This window comes from Oryctolagus cuniculus, chromosome 21, assembly GCF_964237555.1.
Source record: "Oryctolagus cuniculus chromosome 21, mOryCun1.1, whole genome shotgun sequence".
NCBI classification, from domain to species: domain Eukaryota; kingdom Metazoa; phylum Chordata; class Mammalia; order Lagomorpha; family Leporidae; genus Oryctolagus; species Oryctolagus cuniculus.
In genome coordinates this window covers 7,273,439-7,294,559 of record NC_091452.1, presented here as the reverse complement: position 1 = coordinate 7,294,559, position 21,121 = coordinate 7,273,439, and the positions used below count along the sequence as shown (strand labels likewise).

At 51.8% G+C, this 21,121-nt stretch overlaps 1 protein-coding gene across 2 annotated transcripts in view; it reads left to right on the top strand.

The window, feature by feature from the left end:
• The window catches only part of TMEM120B (transmembrane protein 120B), a 62,159-nt gene that overhangs the window by 15,895 nt on the left and 25,143 nt on the right, over positions 1-21,121 (top strand). For both annotated transcript variants that reach the window (XM_051837794.2, XM_051837793.2), the window contains exons 2-4: positions 12,538-12,656; positions 14,256-14,372; positions 20,953-21,012. In XM_051837794.2, coding sequence (XP_051693754.1) covers positions 12,538-12,656; positions 14,256-14,372; positions 20,953-21,012 — 296 coding nt within the window. The remainder of the gene's footprint in view (positions 1-12,537; positions 12,657-14,255; positions 14,373-20,952; positions 21,013-21,121) is intronic.

The following is a 21,121-nucleotide window of genomic DNA, read 5'->3' as shown; positions in this document are numbered from 1 at the left end:
GGGCACTGGTTCAAGTCCTAGATGGTCCACTTCCGATCCAGCTCTCTGCTAATGGCTTGGGAAAGCAGTGGAAGATGGTCCAAGTGCTGGGGTCCCTGCACCCACGTGGGAGATCCAGAAGAACTTTCTGGCTCCTGGCTTCAGGTTGGCCCAGCTCCGGCCATTGTGGCCATTTGGGAGTGAACCAGCAGATGGAAGAACTTTCTCTCTGTCTCTCCCTCTCTCTGTCTGTAACTCTACCTCTCAAATAAATACAAAAGATTAAATAAAACCGGTCTTCCATCTGTTGGTTTGCTCCCCAAATAGCTACAATGGCCAGGGCTGGGCCAAGCTGAAGGCAAGCGCCTGGAACTCCATCCTGGTCTTAAGACCTGGGCAGGTTTCTGCTGCTTTCCCAGGGAGCTGGATTGGAAATAGAGCGACTGGGACTCGAACCTCTGCTCATATGGGATGCTAGTGTCCCAGGTGGCAGTTCAATCCACCACACCACAACTCCAGCCCCTGGTTTTGTTTTAAGTGCTTTTTTCCTTTTTTTGGTGTGTGCTTATTTTCATGGCTTACTGTCATCCAGTGTGTTCACTTTGCCCAGGACACTTGTGTTCCTGCGGACGCTCTCTCTGGAGAGAAGGTGCTCGACTGAGACGGCAAAGCAGGAGGACACACGTCTGTCCTGAGCTTGCTCGTGTGACTGGAGGTCGGAAGTACCCTGCCTTCAGGTGGAGGTGGCTGAAGGTCGGCCGGCACCTCCTTCCCAACTCTGCGTTCCTCATTTGGGTTCATTCTCAGACATGGTCTCCCCTCACATTGGCACGCCAGGCCCCTTAGCTCTGGGCTCCTGTGTTGCTACCTTCAAACTAGGAGGAAAAGTTAGTGTTTTTCAGCTTTCATAAAAGCCCACCACTGAGTCTCCTTGGTCCTGCATGCCCATCAGCTGGGGCAGGGGCCAGTGCTCCGAGCAGCCTGGCCTGGGCTGTATGCCCTTCCCCCAAGCCTTGGGTCTCATGAACCACGTGTGGGGAGGGGTTCTCCAGGGACACTGTGGGGATCTTAAAGTGAGGACAGTAGCCACCTGGTTGGCAAAAAGCAGAAGGCTGGTTCTATTCAAGGCCATGGTTTCTTGGATGAAGCCTCAGTTGTCTCATCCTCAAAGCACAGGTGCAACCGAGGGCCTCTGTGTGGTGAGATGACAGGGACTGTATCCACCCCACCTGCCAGAAACACCCCCTTGGACAGCTATTTTGAAAAGTGCAGGGGCCGGCGCCATGGTGTAGCGGGTTAGGCCACTGCCTGCAGTGCCAGTATCCCATATGGGCACTGGTTCAAGTTCTGGCTGTTCCACCTCCAATCCAGCGCTCTGCTATGGCCTGGGAAAGCATGGAGGATGGCCCAAGTGCTTGGGCCTCTGAACCCACATGGGAGACCCAGGGGAAGCTCCTGGCTCCTGGAGGATTGGCGCAGCTCTGGCCATTGTGGCCATCTGGGGAGTGAACCAGCAGATGGAAGACCTGTCTCTTTCTCCTTGCCTCTTTTCTCTCTCTAACTCTGACTTTCTAATAAGTAAATGATTTTTTTTTTTTTTAAAGAAAGATGCAGCTGCTGTGGGAAACAGCATGGCAGTTCCTCACAAAGTTTTGCCTGGAGGGCTGGTACTATGGTACAGCAGATTAAACCACCGCTTCTGTCCCCTATCAGAATACCCATTCACATCCCGGCTGCTCCTGCTTCTGATCCAGCTCCTTGCTAATGCTAATATGCCTGGGAAGGCAGCAGAAAATGGCCCAAGTGCTTGGGCTCCTGCCCTCCATGTGGGAGACCAAAGTGGAGTTCCCGGCTATTCATGTGGGCCTGTCCCAGCCCTGGCTATTGCGGTCATTTGGGGAGTGAACTAGCGGATGGAAGAGCTGTCTTTCTGTGTCTCTGCCTCTCTCTCTCTCTCTCTCTCTCTCTGCTACTCTGCCTTTTGAAGAAATGAAAATAAAAGAAATTTTAAATATTTTATGTATTTATTTGAGAGGTAGAATTACAGAGAGAAAGACAGAGAGGTCTTCCATCTGCTGGTTCACTCCCCAGATGGCCACAATGGCTGGAGCTGGGCTGATCTAAAGTCAGGAGCCATGAGCCGGAGCTTCTTCCAGGTCTCCCACATGGTTTCAGGGGCCCAAGCACTTGGGCTATCTTCTACTACTTTCTCAGGCCATAAGCAGAGAGCTGGGTTGAAAGAGGAGCAGTCGGGACATGAACCAGTGCCCATATGGGATGCTGACACTGTAGGTAGAAGCTTAGCCTACTACGCCACAGTGCTGGCCCCAAAAATGAAACTTTAAAAGATAACCCAGACCCCCAAGTGTGGCACAACAGATTAAGCCATTACCTGCAGCACTAGCATCCCATAGGAGTGCTGGTTCAAATCCCAGCTGCTCCACTTCTGATCCAGCTCCCTATTAATGTGCTTGGGAAAGCAGCAGAAGATGGCCCAAGTGTGTAGACCCCTGTACCCACGTAGGGGATGCAGATGAAGTTCCTGTTTTCAGCCTGGTTGTTGTGGTCATTTGGTGAGTGAACCAGTGGATGGAAGACATCCTTCTCTCTGTAACTTAGCCTTTCAAAAAAATAAATAATATATTTTATTTAATTAATTAATTTATTTTTTAAGATTTATTTTATTTATTTGAAAGACAGAATTACAGAGAGCTAGAGACAGTGAGAAAGAGAGAGAGAGAAGTCTTCCATCCACTGCCTCACTCCCCAAATGGCTGCAACAGCCGGAGCCAAGCCAATCCAAAGCCAGGAGCCAGGAGCCTCCTCCAGGTCTACCACATGGGTGCAAGTGCCAAGGGCTTGGGCCATCCTCTGCTACCTTCCCAGGCACACCAACAGGGAGCTGGATCAGAAGAGGAGTAACCGGGACTGGAACCAGCATCCATGTGGGATGCCGGCACTGCTGGCCTGGGCCTCAATGCGCCGTGCCACAGTACCAGCCCCAAATAATATATTTTAAAAAATAAAAGTAAAAAAGGAAAGAAACTCTAGTGCTGCTTTTTTAAAATCTTTTTTTTATTTTTTAAGATTTAAAAGCAAGATTTATTCAAATCAAAGACCTCCAACCAGAGAGGCATGGAGGGGGGCTTCCAAGGGAGGAAAAACCCAAAGGGGCTGGTAGTAGTCAGGTTTTTAGGTACAGTTTTGGGGAAGAAACAACTGTCAATCGATAAGGTGGGTACAGACCTAACGAAAGACCTGCTTTATAATCCTTTATCCTGTCTGGCTTGTTCATGATAAAAGAGCAAGGTATCCCAAGGGCAGGATACCTAATTTGTTTTGCAGTGAACTGGGAGCTCAGAAGGGTGACCCAGTGCTTTAAAATAAAAGATTACACCTGGAATTACCATGTGGCCCAGCAGTTCTACTTCTGAGTATATGCCTAAAAGGATGGAAAGCAGCATTTCAAAAAAATATTTATACACCCATGCTTATAACAGCCTGATTTGCAAAAGGTGGCAGCAACCCAGGGTGTGCTTGAGCCATACAATGGATTATTATTCAGCTTTCAAAAGGAAGGCAATGCTGACACCTGCTCCAACACAGATGCAGCCTGAACATGTTAAGTAATAAGCCAATCACAAAAGGACACACATGGTATGGTTCCCTTATTTGGCATATTAAGAGTCAGAGAGACAGAAAGGAGAGGGGGGTGCTTGGGGTGTGGGAGCGAGAGATAGTTACTGTTTGAGGGGTTTGTGGTTTTAGTTTGGGGAGATGAGAGCTCTGGAGACAGATGGTGGAGATGGTTGTACAACATCATGGCCGTGCTTAATGCTACCACAGTGTTCTGAGCAGCCTGGCCTGGGCTTTATGCCCTTCTCCAGAGCCTTTAAAGTGTGACTGTTATCACAGTAAAAAATGAGAGAGAGAGAGAGTATCCCAGAACTGAATCCATGACCTTTCCTACTTCTTGTGAAACTGGCACAAAGGTGGGACCAAGCACAAGTGGGTTTGGGTGAGGAGAGCCCTGGCCGGGAGGATGTGTTATACTGAGGTCCACCCCACCTTGTCCCCATCATGGCTGGCACATCCTGAGCCTGCAGCCAAGGCAGTGAGAGACCAGGAGTGTGGTCCCCATATTGGTGGTCCCCTGAGAAGCAGCTGTAGTCAGTGGCAGAGCAAGAGATAAATGTAGGAGCGGGAATGACCCCATAGAACAGGGTAAAATTATGGGAAGTTTCATGGTCATCCCATACTTCCCCAGTCTGATGCTTCGAGCAGAAAATATTACTGGTGGAACATGAGAAAAGTGCCTGGGAAAAGTTAAGTATTGACGGTCTGGAGTGTTGGTGAGGTGGGGACAGTTGTTCTGTGCTAGGGGGAGGGTGGCTATAAGCTGGTAGAGCCACTCTGCAGGGCTCTCTTAAAACCAGAAATAAGCTGTACTCTCTGACCCAGTAATTCCACTTCTCTTCTCCAGAGAGAATCCTCCCCCAGAGAGACATTTGCTTGTGTGCCCAGAGATGCAATGCAAGGACATGGTTCAGTGTTGCATCGTTGGTTATTCACAGCAACTGCAAACAAGCTAAAGATCCAGCCGTGTGGGAATGATTCAGTGAATTGTACATCTGTAGCATGAACTGCTTCACAGCACTAAGAGTGAAGTGTGTGCTTTAGGGCATAAACTCTGCTGCTGTAGCAAAGAGATCCTGACATAGACTGGCTCTGGTGAGATAGTTTTTTCTCACATCCCAGTCCAAAGGGAGGTGTGGCCCAAGGTTATCCATTGCTGCATAAAACAGCAGTAAGTGCTCCATGCTCATGGATGCTGTGGATCAGGAGTTTAGACAGGGCAGTGTCAAGGCTTGACTGTGCTTTCTGATGTCTAGGGCCTTAGCTGAGAAGATGTGAGTGGTTGGGATAACTCCTGTGGCTAGAGCTGGAATTGTTTGGAGGTTTGTGTATCTGGTTCCTGCACTGGAATGACAAGAACGTGTGTCTTATTGGGAGTGTTCATTGGAGAGCCTACACATGACTCCCCTCTGTGCTTAGGGCTGTGCAGCATGAAAGCCTCAGGGTAGTTGGACTTTGAACTCCAAGAGTGAGTATCCAGCAAATAAGGTAGAAGGTGCATGGCCTCCCATGACTTCTTAGAAGTTGTGTTGATGTCACTTTTTCTTTATTCTATTGGTTGCAAGCCTGCTAGAATATTTTTTTAAAGATTTATTTCTTTATTTGAAAGTCAGGGTTACACACACATATACATAGAGAGAGGTCTTCCATCCACCGGATCACTCCTCACTTGGCCGCAATGGTTGGAGCTGAGCCGATCTGAAGCCAGGAGCCACGAGCTTCTTCTGGGTCTCCCATGCACATATGGAGTGTGGTCCCCATCTTGGTGGTCCCCTGAGAAGCAGCTGTAGTCAGTGGCAGAGCAAGAGATAAATGTAGGAGCAGGAATGACCCCATAGAACAGGGTAAAATTATGGGAAGTTTCATGGTCATCCCATACTTCCCCAGTCTGATGCTTTGAGCAGAAAATATTACTGGCTCTGGGTGGCCAACGATGAGAACTGCGGCATCTGCCGGATGGCATTCAATGGCTGCTGCCCCGACTGCAAGGTCCCGGGAGACGACTGCCCGCTGGTCTGGGGCCAGTGCTCCCACTGCTTCCACATGCACTGCATCCTCAAGTGGCTCAACGTGCAGCAGGTGCAGCAGCACTGCCCCATGTGCCGGCAGGAGTGGAAGTTCAAGGAGTGAACGCCCGTCCGCCCGGCACCGCCGCCCCCCCCCCCCCCAACGCGCAGCAGGTGCAGCAGCACTGCCCCATGTGCCGGCAGGAGTGGAAGTTCAAGGAGTGAGCGCCCGGCCACCCCCCGCGCCGGGCCAAGATGACTTGGGCCATCTTCCATTGCTTTCCCAGGCCATAGCAGAGAGCTGGATGGGAAGTGGACCCTATTACTGGGGCCATCATCCCCTGCCTTTCCAGGTGCATTACCAGGCAGCTGCACTAAAGTGGAGAGGCCAGGATTTGAACTGGCGCTCCAATATGGGAAGCCGGTGTTCAAAGTGGTAGTTTAGCCTCCTGTGTCACATTGCTAGCCCCAAATAGTTTCTTTATAATGTACATTTTCCATTAACTTTTTTTTTATTTTTTATTTTTTTATTTTTTGACAGAGTGGACAGTGAGAGAGAGAGACAGAGAGAAAGGTCTTCCTTTGCCGTTGGTTCACCCTCCAATGGCCTCCATGGCCGGCGTGCTGCGGCTGGCGTACCGCACTGATCCGATGGCAGGAGCCAGGTACTCATCCTGGTCTCCCATGGGGTGCAGGGCCCACGCACTTGGGCCATCCTCTACTGCACTCCCTGGGCACAGCAGAGAGCTAGCCTGGAAGAGGGGCAAGCAGGACAGAATCCGGCACCCAGACCGGGACTAGAACCCGGTGTGCCGGCGCCGCAAGGCAGAGGATTAGCCTATTGAGCCGTGGCGCCGGCTTCCATTAACTTTTTGAAGACCCCTTGTATGGATGACTTTCAAAAAACTTTTGATTAATATGTAATGCTTGTATGTTTTTATCGGGTGCAATACAGAAATTCAGTACGTGTATACAGCAAAAACTGACCAATTTAGGTAATTACATTTCCTTTTTTTTTTTTTTTTTAATTTTTGACAGGCAGAGTGGACAGTGAGAGAGAGAGACAGGTGAGAAAGGTCTTCCTTTGCCGTTGGTTCACCCTCCAATGGCCGCCGCTGCAGCCGGCGCACCGCGCTGATCCGATGGCAGGAGCCAGGATCCAGGTGCTTTTCCTGGTCTCCCATGGGGTGCAGGGCCCAAGCACCTGGGCCATCCTCCACTGCACTCCCTGGCCATAGCAGAGAGCTGGCCTGGAAGAGGGGCAACCGGGACAGAATCCGGCGCCCCAACCGGGACTAGAACCCGGTGTGCCGGCGCCGCAAGGTGGAGGATTAGCCTATTGAGCCACGGCGCCGGCTACATTTCCATTTTTTAAAAACATTTATTTATTTATTTGAAAGAGTTACACACAGAGAGGAGAGGCAGAGAGAGAGAGAGAGGTCTTCCATCCACTGGTTCACTCCCCAATTGGCCGCAAAAGCTGGAGCTGTGCTGACCCAAAGCCAGGAGCTTCTTCCAGGTCTCCCACATGTGTTCAGGGGCCCAAGGACTTAGGCCATCTTCAGCTTTCCCTGGCCATAGCAGAGAGAGAGCTGGATCAGAAGTGGAGTAGCCGGGACTCAAACCACTGCACGTATGGGATGCTGGCACTGTAGGTGGTGGTTTTTACCTGCTATGCCACAGCGCCAGCCCCAGCATTTCCATTTTCTTATCTTTTCTTTCTTTGGAGCCTAGCAGTCCCACTTTTCCAGGACTTCGTAGGGTATATAATATGTTAGTTTACGAGTGGGCATAGTGGCACAGTGGGTTAAGCCACCACTTGGTGGTGGTTAAACTCTCTGCTTTGCATATGGGAGTGCCTGGTTGGAGTCCGGGTTCCACTTGTGATCCAGCTCCCTGGTAATGTGCATCCTTGGAAGGCTCAGATGTTGGCTCAAGTATTTGGGTCCCTGCCACCCATGTGGGAGGCCTAGATGGAGTTTTCAGGCTCCTGGCTTCAGCCTGGCCCAGACCTGGCTGTTTTGGCCATTTGGGGAGTGGACTAGGTGATGGAGGATCTCCTCTCTTTCCTTTTCTCTCTGTCAGTCTGATCTGCGCTTCAAATAAATAAATAATACTAAAGGAAAAAATAAAGCCAATTAGTTACTTCATGAAATCAGAATTAAGAAATACATTATTGTGGGCTGGCACTGCGGCTCACTAGGCTAATCCTCCACCTGCGGCTCCGGCACCCTGGGTTCTAGTCCCGGTCGGAGCGCCGGATTCTGTCCCGGTCGCCCCTCTTCCAGGCCAGCTCTCTGCTGTGGCCCGGGAAGGCAGTGGAGAATGGCCCAAGTGCTTGGGCCCTGCACCCCATGGGAGACCAGGAAAAGCACCTGGCTCCTGGCTTCAGATCAGCGCGATGTGCCGGCTGCGGCGGCCATTGGAGGGTGAAGCAACGGCAAAAGGGAAGACCTTCCTCTCTCTCTCTCTCTCTCTCTCTCTCTCTCTTTCTTTCTCTCTCACTCTCACTCTCACTCTCTCACTGTCCACTCTGCCTGTCAGAAAGAAAGAAAGAAAGGAAGGAAGGAAAGAAGGAAGGAAAGAAGGAAGGAAGGAAGGAAGGAAGGAAGGAAGGAAGGAAGGAAGGAAGGAAGGAAGGAATACATTATTGTGAAGTGTAGTTCTCCCACTCAGATTTCTGTCACCAGATAGACTTATCTTTTTAATTCCCTTTTCCATGAACTTCTTGGAATCCTTTCATAGTCAAAGGAGACTATAGCTGCAGCTGTACTGTTTTAATTTTTAACAAGGCAATGTCTGTATGTCTTACCTATGACATTAAATATTCATTCGAACCAAGAGGGAGTGTGGTAGACATCTGGCTACTGGTGTTGTGTCCTGTGTTTATCTCCCTGCATGGGACCCAGAGCAACGGGGGCGGGGGGAGGTAGTTGTGTGGGCCCTTTCTCTCCTGGAGCCCCTCAGTGCAGAGACCCCCAGCTTCTCAACGGCTCTCATGTGGTCAGTGTTTCTCTGCCCCTGTTCTTTCCATCGATTCTGGAAGGTTCTTTTTGTTCCCAGAAGATATTTGTTGAGCATAGAGGCATTTTTGGCATTGAAGAATCTAAAAGTGATTAAGACACAGCCTCTCTCTGCACGGATAACTTATTAATTACAGATGGAAACTTAATTGCTATTGAAACAATGGAGAAACCGGATGAACACCTTTAGCAAGCAGTCAGAGTCCACGTCACCCACGCTGGATCCCTCCAGACAGGTGGCACTGTGGATGGGACTTCCCCTTATGGAACTGTGGCCCCAGAGCTTACTCACAAGGAAACGTCAGGGGAACCCAGACAGGAGACGTTCTCAGAACAGCTGGCTTGCACACTTCTCTTTTTTATTTTTTTTTAAGATTTATTTATTTGAAAGGCAGAGACAGAGAGAAAGAGTTCTTCCATCCACTGGTTTACTCCCCAGTTTGCTGTAAGGGCTAGAGCTGAGCCAGTCCGAAGCCAAGTGGATGCAGGTACCCTAAGACTTGGGCCATCTTCCTCTGCTTTCCCAGGCACATTAGCAGGAGCTGGATCGGAAGTGGAGTAGCTGGGACTCGAACCAGCACCCATATGGAATGCCAGCACTGCAGGTGGTGGCTTTACCCACTGACACAGGGCTAGCTTCTCTTATCTTTTTTGAAAAAAGTTTATTGGGGCTAGAGTTGTGGTGTAGTGCCTGCAACGCTGGCATCCCACGTGGGCACTGATTCAAGTCCCGGCTGCTCCACTTATGATCCAGGACCCTGTTAATAGTCCTGGGAAAGCAGTAGAAAGTGGCCTAAGTACTTGGGCCACTGCACCCGTATGGGAGAACCAGAAGAAGCTCCTGGCTCTTGGCTTTGGCCTGGTTTAGCCCCAGCTGTTACAGCCATTTGGGGACTGCAGCAGTGAATGGGAGATCTCTCTCTCTTCCCCTCTTTCTCTGTCTCCCCCTTTTTCTGTCTCTGGAACTTTGCCTTTGAAGTAAATAAATCTTTCAAAAACTAAATTTTTTTTTAAGTTTATTTGAAAGCCAGAGAGACAACAGATGGATAGACAGAGCTCTCTTATCTACTTCTTGGCTCCCCAAAGGCCCAAACTGCCCACATGGGCAACCCAGATGGAGTTCTGGGTTCCTGGCTTCAGCCTGGCTCGGTCCCAGCCATTGGAGTAATTTGGGGAGTGAACCAGCAGATGAAAGATCTTTCTCTCTGTCTCTCACTCCTTACATGTAAGTCTGCTTTTCTTTTTCTTTTGTTAAAGATTTATTTATTTATTTTGAAAGATAGATTTAGAAAGAAAGGGAGAGACCCAGAGAGAGATCTTCCCTAGGCTGGTTCACTGCCCAAGTGGCCACAACTGTTGGAGCTGTGCCGATTAGAAGCCAGCAGCCAGGAGCTTCTTTCAGGTCTCCCATGTGGGTGCAGGGACCCAAGGACTTGGGTTACTCTCTGCTGCTTTCCCAGGCCCATCAGCAGGGAGCTGGATTGGAAGTGGAGCAGTCAGGACTTGAACTGGCACCCCACCCATTTGGGATGTTAGCACTGTAGGCAGCGGCTTTACTTGCTACACCACAGCACTGGCCCCTCTGCTTTTCAAATAAATAAATATTAAACAAACAAAAAAAGATAAAGATAGCAACCTGTATTTGGATGGTGTATGAGGTCACAGTGTTGTGTAGTATCAAGGTTAAACTTTCTGTGCTTGGTAGCAATGAGAGAATGTCCCTGTTCTTTTTTTTTTTTTTTTTTTTTTTGACAGGCAGAGTGGACAGTGAGAGAGAGAGACAGAGAGAAAGGTCTTCCTTTGCCGTTGGTTCACCCTCCAATGGCCGCCACAGCCGGCGCGCTGCGGCCGGCGCACCGCGCTGATCCGATGGCAGGAGCCAGGAGCCAGGTGCTTTTCCTGGTCTCCCATGGGGTGCAGGGCCCAAGCACCTGGGCCATCCTCCACTGCACTCCCGGGCCACAGCAGAGAGCTGGCCTGGAAGAGGGGCAACCGGGACAGAATCCAGCGCCCCAACCGGGACTAGAACCCGGTGTGCCGGCGCCGCAAGGCGGAGGATTAGCCTAGTGAGCCGCGGCGCCGGCCCCTTTGATTTTTTTTTAACCAAACTTACAAAACTGTTTCCATCTTTCTGCCCACATAAAATTAGGTGGCCAGATTATTTGGCCTCTTGGCTGTGGTTTACTGGTGTCTGATAGAGAAAATTCGTATGCACCTGCATGCACACACAGGCAAGGGAAAGACAGCAAGTGCGGCGTAATGAGAACGGTCGGTGAATCTAAGTGAGACGCCTATGGCAGTTGTTTGTATTTTTCTTACAATTCTTCTGCATTTGTGAAATTATTTTAGAATAAAAATAGATAAAGGGCATGATTTTTCTCTCTGGGGGGCTCAGAGATCACTTTACATCTCAGTTTCTGACTTAACTTTTGTATCCGGTGACCCCTGTGGCAGATGTGAGCATGTAGGCTCTGACCTCACTGTGTGACCACCCCACTGCTAGATACCTTTCTCAGTGGCCATGTTAAATATGTCTGTTGGATGGCGGGCATCGCGGCTCAATAGGCTAATCCTCCACCTAGCGGCGCCGGCACACCAAGTTCTAGTCCCGGTCGGGGTGCCGGATTCTGTCCTGGTTGCTCCTCTTCCAGTCCAGCTCTCTGCTGTGGCCCGGGAGTGCCGTGGAGGATGGCCCAGGTCCTTGGACCCTGCACCTGCATGGGAGACCAGGAGAAGCACCTGGCTCCTGCCTTCGGATCAGTGTGATGCACCAGCTGCAGCGCGCCGGCCGCAGCAGCCATTGGAGGGTGAACCAACGGCAAAGGAAGACCTTTCTCTCTCTCTCTCTCTCTCTGTCCACTCTGCCTGTAAAAAAAAAAAAAAAAGTGTCTTGGTGGGAGTGGTTTTGTGAGACAGCAGGTAAAGCTGCCAGCTATAATGCAGGCATCCTGTGTGGGTGCTGGTTTGTGTCCCAGCTGTTTTACTCCAATCCAGCTCTCTGCTAATGGTCTGAGAAAAGCATCAGAAGATGGCCAAAGTCCTTGGGCCTCTGCCACCCACATGGGAGACTGGGAAGAACCTCCTGGCTTCTGGCTCCTGGCTTCAGCCTGGCCCAGCCCTGGCTCTTGCAGCCATCTGGGGAGTGAATCAGCAGATGGAAGCTCTTTATTTCTCTCTGTAATTCTGACTTTCAAGTAAATCTTTTCCTTTTTTTTTTTGACAGGCAGAGTGGACAGTGAGAGAGAGAGAGAGAGAAAGGTCTTCCTTTGCCATTGGTTCACCCTCCAATGGCCGCCGCGGCTGGTGCACTGCGGCCGGCACACCGCGCTGATCCGATGGCAGGAGCCAGGTGCTTCTCCTGGTCTCCCATGGGGTGCGGGGCCCAAGTACATGGGCCATCCTCCACTGTACCCCCTGGCCACAGCAGAGAGCTGGCCTGGAAGAGGGGCAACTGGGACAGAATCCGGAGCCCTGACCAGGACTAGAACCCGGTGTGCTGGCGCCGCAAGGTGGAGGATTAGCCTAGTGAGCCGCGGCGCCGGCTTCCTTTTTTTTTTTAATATTTTTTTGAAAGGCAAAGTTACAGAGAGAAGGAGGGAGAACCAGAGAGAGAGAGATCGATCCATCTTCCAGCTCTGAGCCAGTAAGTTGCCAGAGGATTGGAGGAGACTGGCCTGGATAGGGAAAAACAGCCATTCCTCATCACGAGGGCTGGACCGTGTGGTCTTCCCTGAATGCAGTCCCCATTTTCTCAGCCACATCGTGATAGCTGTGTCCTTTTCTGTGTGCAACTGTGACCTCTGGTCTTGCCCCGGCCATGAGCAGTCCATGGAAAATAACCTGTTCATTCCCCCCACCCCACCCCATCCTGTGCTGGCTCCTGGGTCCCTCAGGAGACGCACAGGGTCTACAGGCAGAAGCTGGAGGAGCTGACCGCGCTGCAGACCTCGTGCAGCGGCTCCATCAACAGGCAGAAGAAGCGCCTCAAGGACCTCAAGCACACCCTCCAGAGGTAGGCGGGGCTGCGGCTCTGAGGCACAGAAGCCCAGCTCAAGGCCGGCTTGAGCAGACTGGGGATTTTCATGGGAAAAAACAGAAGTAGCTTCAGGCGTCCTTAGATCTAGGGGTCAGAGGGTGTTTCTAGGCATCTGTTTTTTTTCCTCTGAATTCCACGTTCCCATAGATTGTCTCTGCTGTCAGGCTGACCGCCCCCTGCTGGCCCCTGAGGTGACCACCAGCAGTGCTGGGCTCAGATCCTCCAGCCTTGCTTCCTACCTGATTGGCCGGCTAAGCAGAACGAGCAGAAGTTCTGGGCGTGGTCCTCATTGGGTGAGATTGGTCAGGTGTCTACTTGTGAACCAATCACTGAGACCACGTGGGCGGGACCATGTCCTGAGCCAACTGTGTGACCTTGCAGGGCGGGGCAGCTCCTGGCGGGAAGAGGATGAGAGCAAGTTTTCCAGGTGTGAGGTTGGTCAGGTGCTGTTTTCAGAAGTCTTGCTGGCCAGTAAACAATAGGTGTCCTTAGGGATGTGAGGGGCCCTCCCAGACAGGAACACCTGGTGCAGACAGACTTGAGCTTGTGACTTAGTTCCGTTCCTGAGCCCAGATCACGTTTGCTTCCCCTGCCTCTGGTCTTCATGGTCTGGGAAACTGCCTCATCCCCTTGTAGGTGAAGGGGTCCCGGGGTGCTGTGACCCGCCCCGGGCAGGCAGGCAGTGCAGGCCTCTAAGCTGGGCCTCGCTTCCAGCCAACTCTTCCCTCTCTCGTGGGCAGTTTATGGGAGAGATGTTGTTCCCCAGCCTTGGCTGCCCGTTAGGCCCATTATCATGGGCTGGAGAGTGTGGATGGCTCCACATGGAGACGGCACCGCTCTTGAAAAACAATACATCTTCCTGTGCCTCCTGGCCTAGGGCATTTCGTCCTCTGCACTGTTGCTAACTCTGTGGGTGGGGTGTGGACTTGGGTATTGTGGGATGTTTTCCCATGGCCCTGGCCTCTGCTAGCAGAACCCCCGCCCTGCGTGGTAACCAGGATGTCTCTAGACACCACCCCATGGCCCCAGTAGAGAAGCACCTAGATCCAAGGTTGGCCTGAGAGTTAGGGGCTTAGACAAAGGACCCCTCCCATTCTGGGGTCCTGTGTCTCATGCCAGGTTTTTCCGGTATTAAGTTAGTGTCACCAGCGAATAGCGGTCAGACCTCAGTCACTGAGTGCTTATACTTGCAGGTGCCTCTTGTCCTGTCAGTAATTCTCAGGTTATTCTCTTTGTGGAGTGAGAAGGAAGGCAGTTGAGCCAGTTGGTATCGTTTGTCCATGCGGTGTGCATACAGTATCATTCCAGGTGCTTGACGCTGTGTCCACCCCTTCATCCCTGCACTGGGATCATCTGTGAGCTGGGCCCACATTATGGCCGGTTTTCAGGCTTGGGAGATAGGGCAGAGAGGTTCAAGAGCTTGCCCGAGACCACAAGCCTGCCAGGGAGCCAGCATCACACCCTGAGGGGATGGATGGGGAGGCTGCTGGAGGGTGGGAGAGCGGTGCCCAGGGCGTCTGGATCCCTCCTCCCTCTGAGCGATGCCCTGCCCCCACACCCACTCCTCTCACCCAGGTACAAGCGCCATGCCAGTCGGGAGGAGGCGGAGCTGATCCAGCAGATGAGCGCCAACATCAAGGAGAGGCAGAACGTCTTCTTCGACATGGAGGCCTACCTGCCCAAGAAGAACGGGTGAGACCTGGAGCCCCGGCTCTCCCAGCTCCCTGTGGGGGCTCCAAGTTGGGCGGTGCAGGAAGGAGAGGGTGACTTCCCCTGAGCCCAGGAGGGGGCCGCATTCCCTGCCTGTGGCAGAGATATTTCTGGGAGGGCATGTGAGGAACCAGCACCCCCCACAGGCATGATGTCCTTTTCCAATGGAATGAGCACATATCAAGTGACTACTGCATGCCCCGCATTGTGCTGGGAGTCCCTTGGTGTCAGCCGTTCTATCAACAGCTGCATGCGTCAGGTTCAGAGACACGACGAAATCCTGGCCAAGGTGGCTTAGCCCAGAACTGACCAAGCTCTGCCTCCGCAGCCGGTGCCTGTCTTGTCTTCTCCATTCAGGGAAATCCCCACCTGCCACTGCCACTCTCACTGCTCCAGAGAGAGTTCCTCCTGTGTCATATCGGGACCTGCCTGGGGCTGCTAAGCGTCCCATCCCTTCCCCAACCCCATTTCCTCGTCTGGCCTGGCATGGGTCTGAGCCTATACCAGGAGTGAACTCCCTTTAGCCTGCAGTGGGGCGGGGCAGCCTACCAGCCCTGGTGTTTTTTTGTTGTTGTTGTTTTGTTTTGTTTTTAGAGTTTATTTATTTATTTGAGAGGTAGAGTTACAGACAGAGGGAGAGACAAAGAATGATCTTCCATCTGTTGGTTCACTCCCTAGATGGCCACAATGGCCGGAGCTGGACTGATCTGAAGTCAGGAGCCAGGGGCTTCTTCTAGATCTCCCACATGGGTGCAGGGGCCCAAGGACTTGGACCATCTTCTACTGCCTTCCCAGGCCATAGCAGAGAGTTGGATTGGAAGAGGAGCAGCTGGGAATAGAACCAGCACCCATATGGGATGCCGGCACCGCAGGCAGAAGCTTAGCTCACCCTGCCACTGCACAGGCCCAGCCCTGTTGTATGTTGACCCATTCTTTTCTGCCGTGTTTGGTTAGCAAGGCCCTAGGTTGGGTGGTGATAGTCTTCTACAGGGCAGAGCAGCAGTGCGGCACTCATGGCTCTCCTTACTCCCTCCCTGCGCCTCTCCGCCATTCCTTTGTACGTCTTTCCTCTGTCAGCAAACTGTGGATTACAAGTGATAGGAAAACCAACTCAAAGTTGCTTAAGAACAAACAGGAGACTTACTGGCTGATACAATTGAAAACTCAGCTGCAGCTTCAGGTGGGCTGGGTCCTGTGTTCAGTTGATGCTGTTTGGACCTCTCAGCGTTCTTTTTACTCTCTTTGCCAGTGGGTGCCTTTCATTCTTGGACACACGTTCTCTGTCATGTGAGCCCCATGCTTCTGGGCTTGCATCCCACCTGCTAAGCAATTCTAGTACAAAAAGTTCAGTTCCCCAGGAGTTCCAGGAAAAGTCCCAGGGCTGACTCTCACCGGTCCAGACAGCATCATGTGACCATCCTTATCCTAATCAGAGGTGCTGCTCTGGTTGTTTGGGTCATGTGCTTTTTCCTTTAGCCACAGGGAGAAGAGAGATGCTCTGAAAGGAAGTTGCACTGCCCTCTGGGGAGGTGGGGACGGTATGGCAGGTGGGAAGAAAATACATATCCTGTGCACACGCCCACAGCAGTCACACCAGACGGGAAGCGCCCACGGGGCCACACGTAGCTCTCTGCTTTCTGCTCTCAGACTCCTGCTCGCCCTTCACAGTGCAGCTGAGGGAGACCTTGTCATGTCCCCTTCTGTCCGTGGGCTTGTATGCCGTGTCTGCACCTTTGCTGATGCAGTGGAGTCCAGGTTCCTCCAACACAGGTCCAAGCGTGTTTGGGAGAGCTTCATCCTTCCCAGACATCATGGGCCCGAGAGGAGTGGGCCAGGAGGGGTGGGCTTGAGAGGTCGTCCTGGGGCTCATGGCCCTTCCGTCTGACCGCCCCATGCCCCTCTGTGAGTTGTCTCATCTGGATGAAACTGACTTCTACCCCACGTTCTCAGGAAGGGTAAAGAGAGCCAGGGGTACCCACCAAGTCTCCCCTCACCCCCCGTTTAAAAAGGAGATTTATTTATTTATTTGTAAGGCAGAATGACAAAGAGAGGTAGATTTTCCATCTATTAGTTCACTCTTCAAATAGCTGAAAAAACCAGGGCCAAGCCAGACCAAAACAGGGAACCTGGAACTCCACAGGGGTCTCCCATGTGGGTGTCAGGAACCAAAGGCCTTGGGCCATCATCTGTTGCTTCCCGTATGCCTTAATGGGGGGCCGGATTGGAAGCAGAACAGCCGAGACTCGAACTGGTGCTCTGAGGTGGGATGCTGATGTCACAAATGGCAGCTTAACCTGCTGTGCCAGACTCCCTGCCCCAAGCAAATTCTTTTTCGCAAAAACTGCCATTTCCTGGGGAAGCTGACACACACACTGCCTACTCAGAAACTCGACTCCTGGGTGCATGCCCAAAGGCAACGTGTGCTTTTGTCCTGCCATTCACAGCGGAGAAAACAGGCCCAGGAGGCCATGTAATGTATGATTCTGTTTATGTGAATTGCCCAGAGAGACAAATCCATAGAGACAGATTGTGGTTGCCAGGGGCTGGGGGGAAGGGAGGGAGAACACGGAGTCATTATTGCTGGGTTGCCTGTTTCTTTGTGGGGGATGGGAATGTTCTGGAATTAGATCACGGTGATGGTTGCACAACACTGTAAATGTAAAAATCATTAAATTGTGTACTTTAAAAGGACAGATTTTATGGTGTGTAAATTGTATCTGACTTAAAAAAAAAAAAAAAAAGAATGCTCTTAGCTGAGTAAATACTGAAGCACATGAGTGCTGAACGACCTCATGAGAAGCGAGCCAGGCAGACGCGGGAAGAGGACTGCGTGGCCTTGCTTGTGTGCGAGATCAGAGCGGGAACGAGATTCAGAGGAGCAGTGCACTGCTGGCTGCCGAGGACGGGGCACAGGGGAAGCTGGGAGGTGGCGGTCACGGGGCAGAGTTGCGCTGTGTAGCCTACGTTGAGAGATGTAGCAGATAAAGTGAGGACCCCAGTTCATCAGACTGTGGGACACGCAGGGCTTCAGAAAGCTCTTGGCAAATGATCATAACGGGGTCTTCATGCATGTCGTGAAAACGCTATGCGTGGAGAGCAGTGCTGTGGCTTAGTGGGTGAGGCCGCAGCCTGCAGTGCCGGTGTCCCATATGGGCGCCAGTTCGAGTCCCTGCTGCTCCACTTCCAATCCAGCTCTCTGCTATGACCTGGGAAAGTAGTAGAAGATGGCTCAGGTCCTTGGGCCTCTGCACCCATGAGGGAGACCTGGAAGAAGCTCCTGGCTCCTGGCTTTGGATTGGCTCAGCTCTGGCTGTTGTGGCCACTTGGGAGTGAATGAATGGGTGGAAGAGCTTTCTCTCTCTCTCTCTGCCTCCGCCTCTGCCTTTGCCTCCCTGTAACTCTGCCTTTCAAATAAATAAATATTTTTTTTTAAAAAAGCTATGCATAGATTTCAATTTTTTTGTATCAAAATAAACATTTTTTAAAAAAATAAGGTAGCAAAGTTTATTATTTATTTGAAAGAGAATAAAAGAGAGGGAAGCATGAGAGAGAGGGAGAGAGAGTCATCTGCTGTTCACTTCTAAATGCCTGCCACCGCCAGGACTGGGGGAGGTTGAACTCAAAAGCCAGGAACCCCAGATGTCCCCTGCAGGTGACAGGGGCCCAGGAGCGTGGCTGTCATCTGCTGCCTCCCAAGTGCGTTAGCAGGGGACTGGGCTGGAAATGTGGTGGAGCTGTGACTCCATCCTGGGCACTCTGATATGGGATATGGGCATCCCAAGTGGCTGCTTTACCCACTGTGCCACATACCTGCCCTCAAACAATTCCATTTTCCCCAAACTTTTGAAAGTATACCTAAGGGCTGGCGCCGTGGCTCACTAGGCTAATCCTTCATCTGCAGTGTCGGCACCCCGGGGTTCTAGTCCCGGTTGGGGCACCAGATTCTGTCCCGGGTGCTCCTCTTCCAGGCCAGCTCTCTGCTGTGGCCCGGGAAGGCAGTGGAGGATGGCCCAGGTCCTTGGGCCCTGCACCTGCATGGGAGACCAGGAGGAAGCACCTGGCTCCTGGCTTCGGATCAGTGTAGTGTGCCGGCCGCAACGCATGGGCCGTAGCAGCCACTTGGGGGTTGAACCAATGGAAAAAGGAAGACCTTTCTGCCTCTCTCTCTCTCTCTCTCACTGTCTAACTCTGCCTGTCAAAATAATAATAATAATAAAGAAAGAAAGAAAACAAGGACTGTGGGTGCACATTTGGTTCAGTGGTTAAGATGCCATTGGGATGCCTACGTCCCATGTGGAAGTATCTGGGTTTGAGTCCCAGTTCCACTCCTGATTCCAGCACACCCTGGGAGGTAGCAATGTCTCAAGTACCTGGGTCCTTGCCACCCACATGGGAGACTCAGATTGAGTTTCTTTTCTTTTCTTTTCTTTTTTTTTTTTTTTTTTTTTTTTTTGACAGAGTGGACAGTGAGAGAGACAGAGAGAAAGGTCTTCCTTTGCCGTTGGTTCACCCTCCAATGGCCGCCGCGGCCGGCGCACCGCGCTGATCCGATGGCAGGAGCCAGGAGCCAGGTGCTTTTCCAGGTCTCCCATGGGGTGCAGGGCCCAAGCACCTGGGCCATCCTCCACTGCACTCCCTGGCCACAGCAGAGAGCTGGCCTGGAAGAGGGGCAACCGGGACAGAATCCGGTGCCCCGACCGGGACTAGAACCCGGTGTGCCGGCACCGCTAGGCGGAGGATTAGCCTAGTGAGCTGCGGCACCGGCTCAGATTGAGTTTCTGGCTCCTAGCTTAGACATGGCCCAGCCTTGGCTACTTGTAGGTATTTGGAAAACAAAATAGGACAGAAGTGCACACACACACACACACATACACACACTCCCTTTCAAATAAACAAAAAAATAAAAACGCCACTAGAAACAAAAGCTAAAAGTAAGTCAAATGTTCATCAACAGAAGGAATAACTAAGTTGTGGTCTCTCCCTTCGATGAAATATCATACATCGTGAGAGAGGGGCTGCTGATGAACACGCGCCATGGGTGAATGTTGTAGATGTACTCTTGAGGGAAGAGAGCCAAGCGTGAGATCACACACTGTGTACATTTATGTAAAGTTCAGTAATAGGCAAAATGGGAGCCAGTGTTGCACAGCAGGTTAAGCCTGCCGCCTGCAAGGACAGCATTCCACATTGGGGTGCCAGTTTGAGTCTCAGCTACTCCGCTTCCAGTCCAGCTCCTGGTTGGTGCACCTGGGAAGGCAACAGAAGATTGCCCAAGTACGTGGACCCCTGCTACCCACATGGGCAACAAGGATGGAGTTTCTGGCTCTTGGCTTTGGCCTGTGACAGCCCTGGCTATTGTAGCCATTTGGGGGCATAAACCAGCAGGAGGAAGGTGGATCTTTTCTGTCTCTCTGCCTTTCAAATAAATAAATAAATCTTCCCCCCAAAATAAGCAGAATGTATCCATAGTGATAGAATATGTGACTGTTACCTTTGGATGCTGCTGGCTTGGGGAGGGGCATGTGGGAGCCCCCTGGGGCTGGGAAAGTTTTATTCTTTGATTTAGAGGTTGGGTAACAGTGTAAATGTGTGAACATTCTTTTTTTTTTTTTTTTTCTTATTTATTTGAGAGGTGGAGGTGCAAACAATGGAGGGAGAGACAGAGAAAGGTCTTCCTTCCATTGGTTCACCCCCAAAATGGCCGCTACGGCCTGTGCGTTGTGGCCAGCATGCTACGCCAATCCGAAGCCAGGAGCCAGGTGCTTCTCCTGGTCTCCCACATGCGTGCAGGGCCCAAGGACTTGGGCCATCCTCCACTGCCTTCCTGGGCCACAGCAGAAAGCTGGACTGGAAGAGGAGCAACTGGGACTAGAACCCGGTACCCATATGGGGTTCCGGTGCCACAGGCGGAGAATTAGCCAAGTGAGCCATGGTGCAAGCCCCCCCCCCCTTTTTTTAAGAATTATTTATTGGAAAGAGGGGAAGAGACCGAGATCGTCCATCCCTGGTTCATTTCCCAAATGGCCAAAACGACCAGGACTGGTTCAGGCTGAAGCTAGGAGCCTGGAATTCTATTCGGGTCTCCCACCTGGGTGACAGGGGCCCAAGCACTTGGGCCATCTCTCAGTGCTTTCCCAGGCCATTAGCAGGGAGCTGGATAGGAAGTGGAACAGCCGGAACTTGAACCGCGGCCTTTGTATGGGACACTGGCATTGTGGGTGGAGGCTGGCCCCTAAAAATTCATGTTTTACACTTCCGGTGTGTGCATTTGTGAATGTTCTACCTTAATTTTAAAGAGAAGCCTGTTTAAATTGACCTAGAGGCTGTACCACTAGCTTCCCATCACTCACATGCTCCCATCTGGCTGCAATGCAGGCTGGGGGTTATAGCCTCCAGGCGTCCTGTGTCACAGTTACCACGTTCTGTGGCTGCTGGTGGCTGTCCCTTGATGTGGGCCCACAGTTGGCCTAGCTCTGCGTTCTTGCTCCAGTGCTCAGTGTGTGCTTGTGAAGTTTGTAGAGTTCCCGGTCAATGCCCACCGCTCACTGGTTTCTCCTTCCAGGCTCTACTTGAATCTGGTCCTTGGAAATGTGAACGTGACCCTTCTCAGCAACCAGGCCAAGTACGTGTGCCCACACCCAGGCCCCCTGCTCTTCCCGCTCTGGGAAGCTGGACCCAAGCTCGACGTTTTGGTTGACAGTCAGGGCTTTGGTTTTCCTGACCCTGTCATT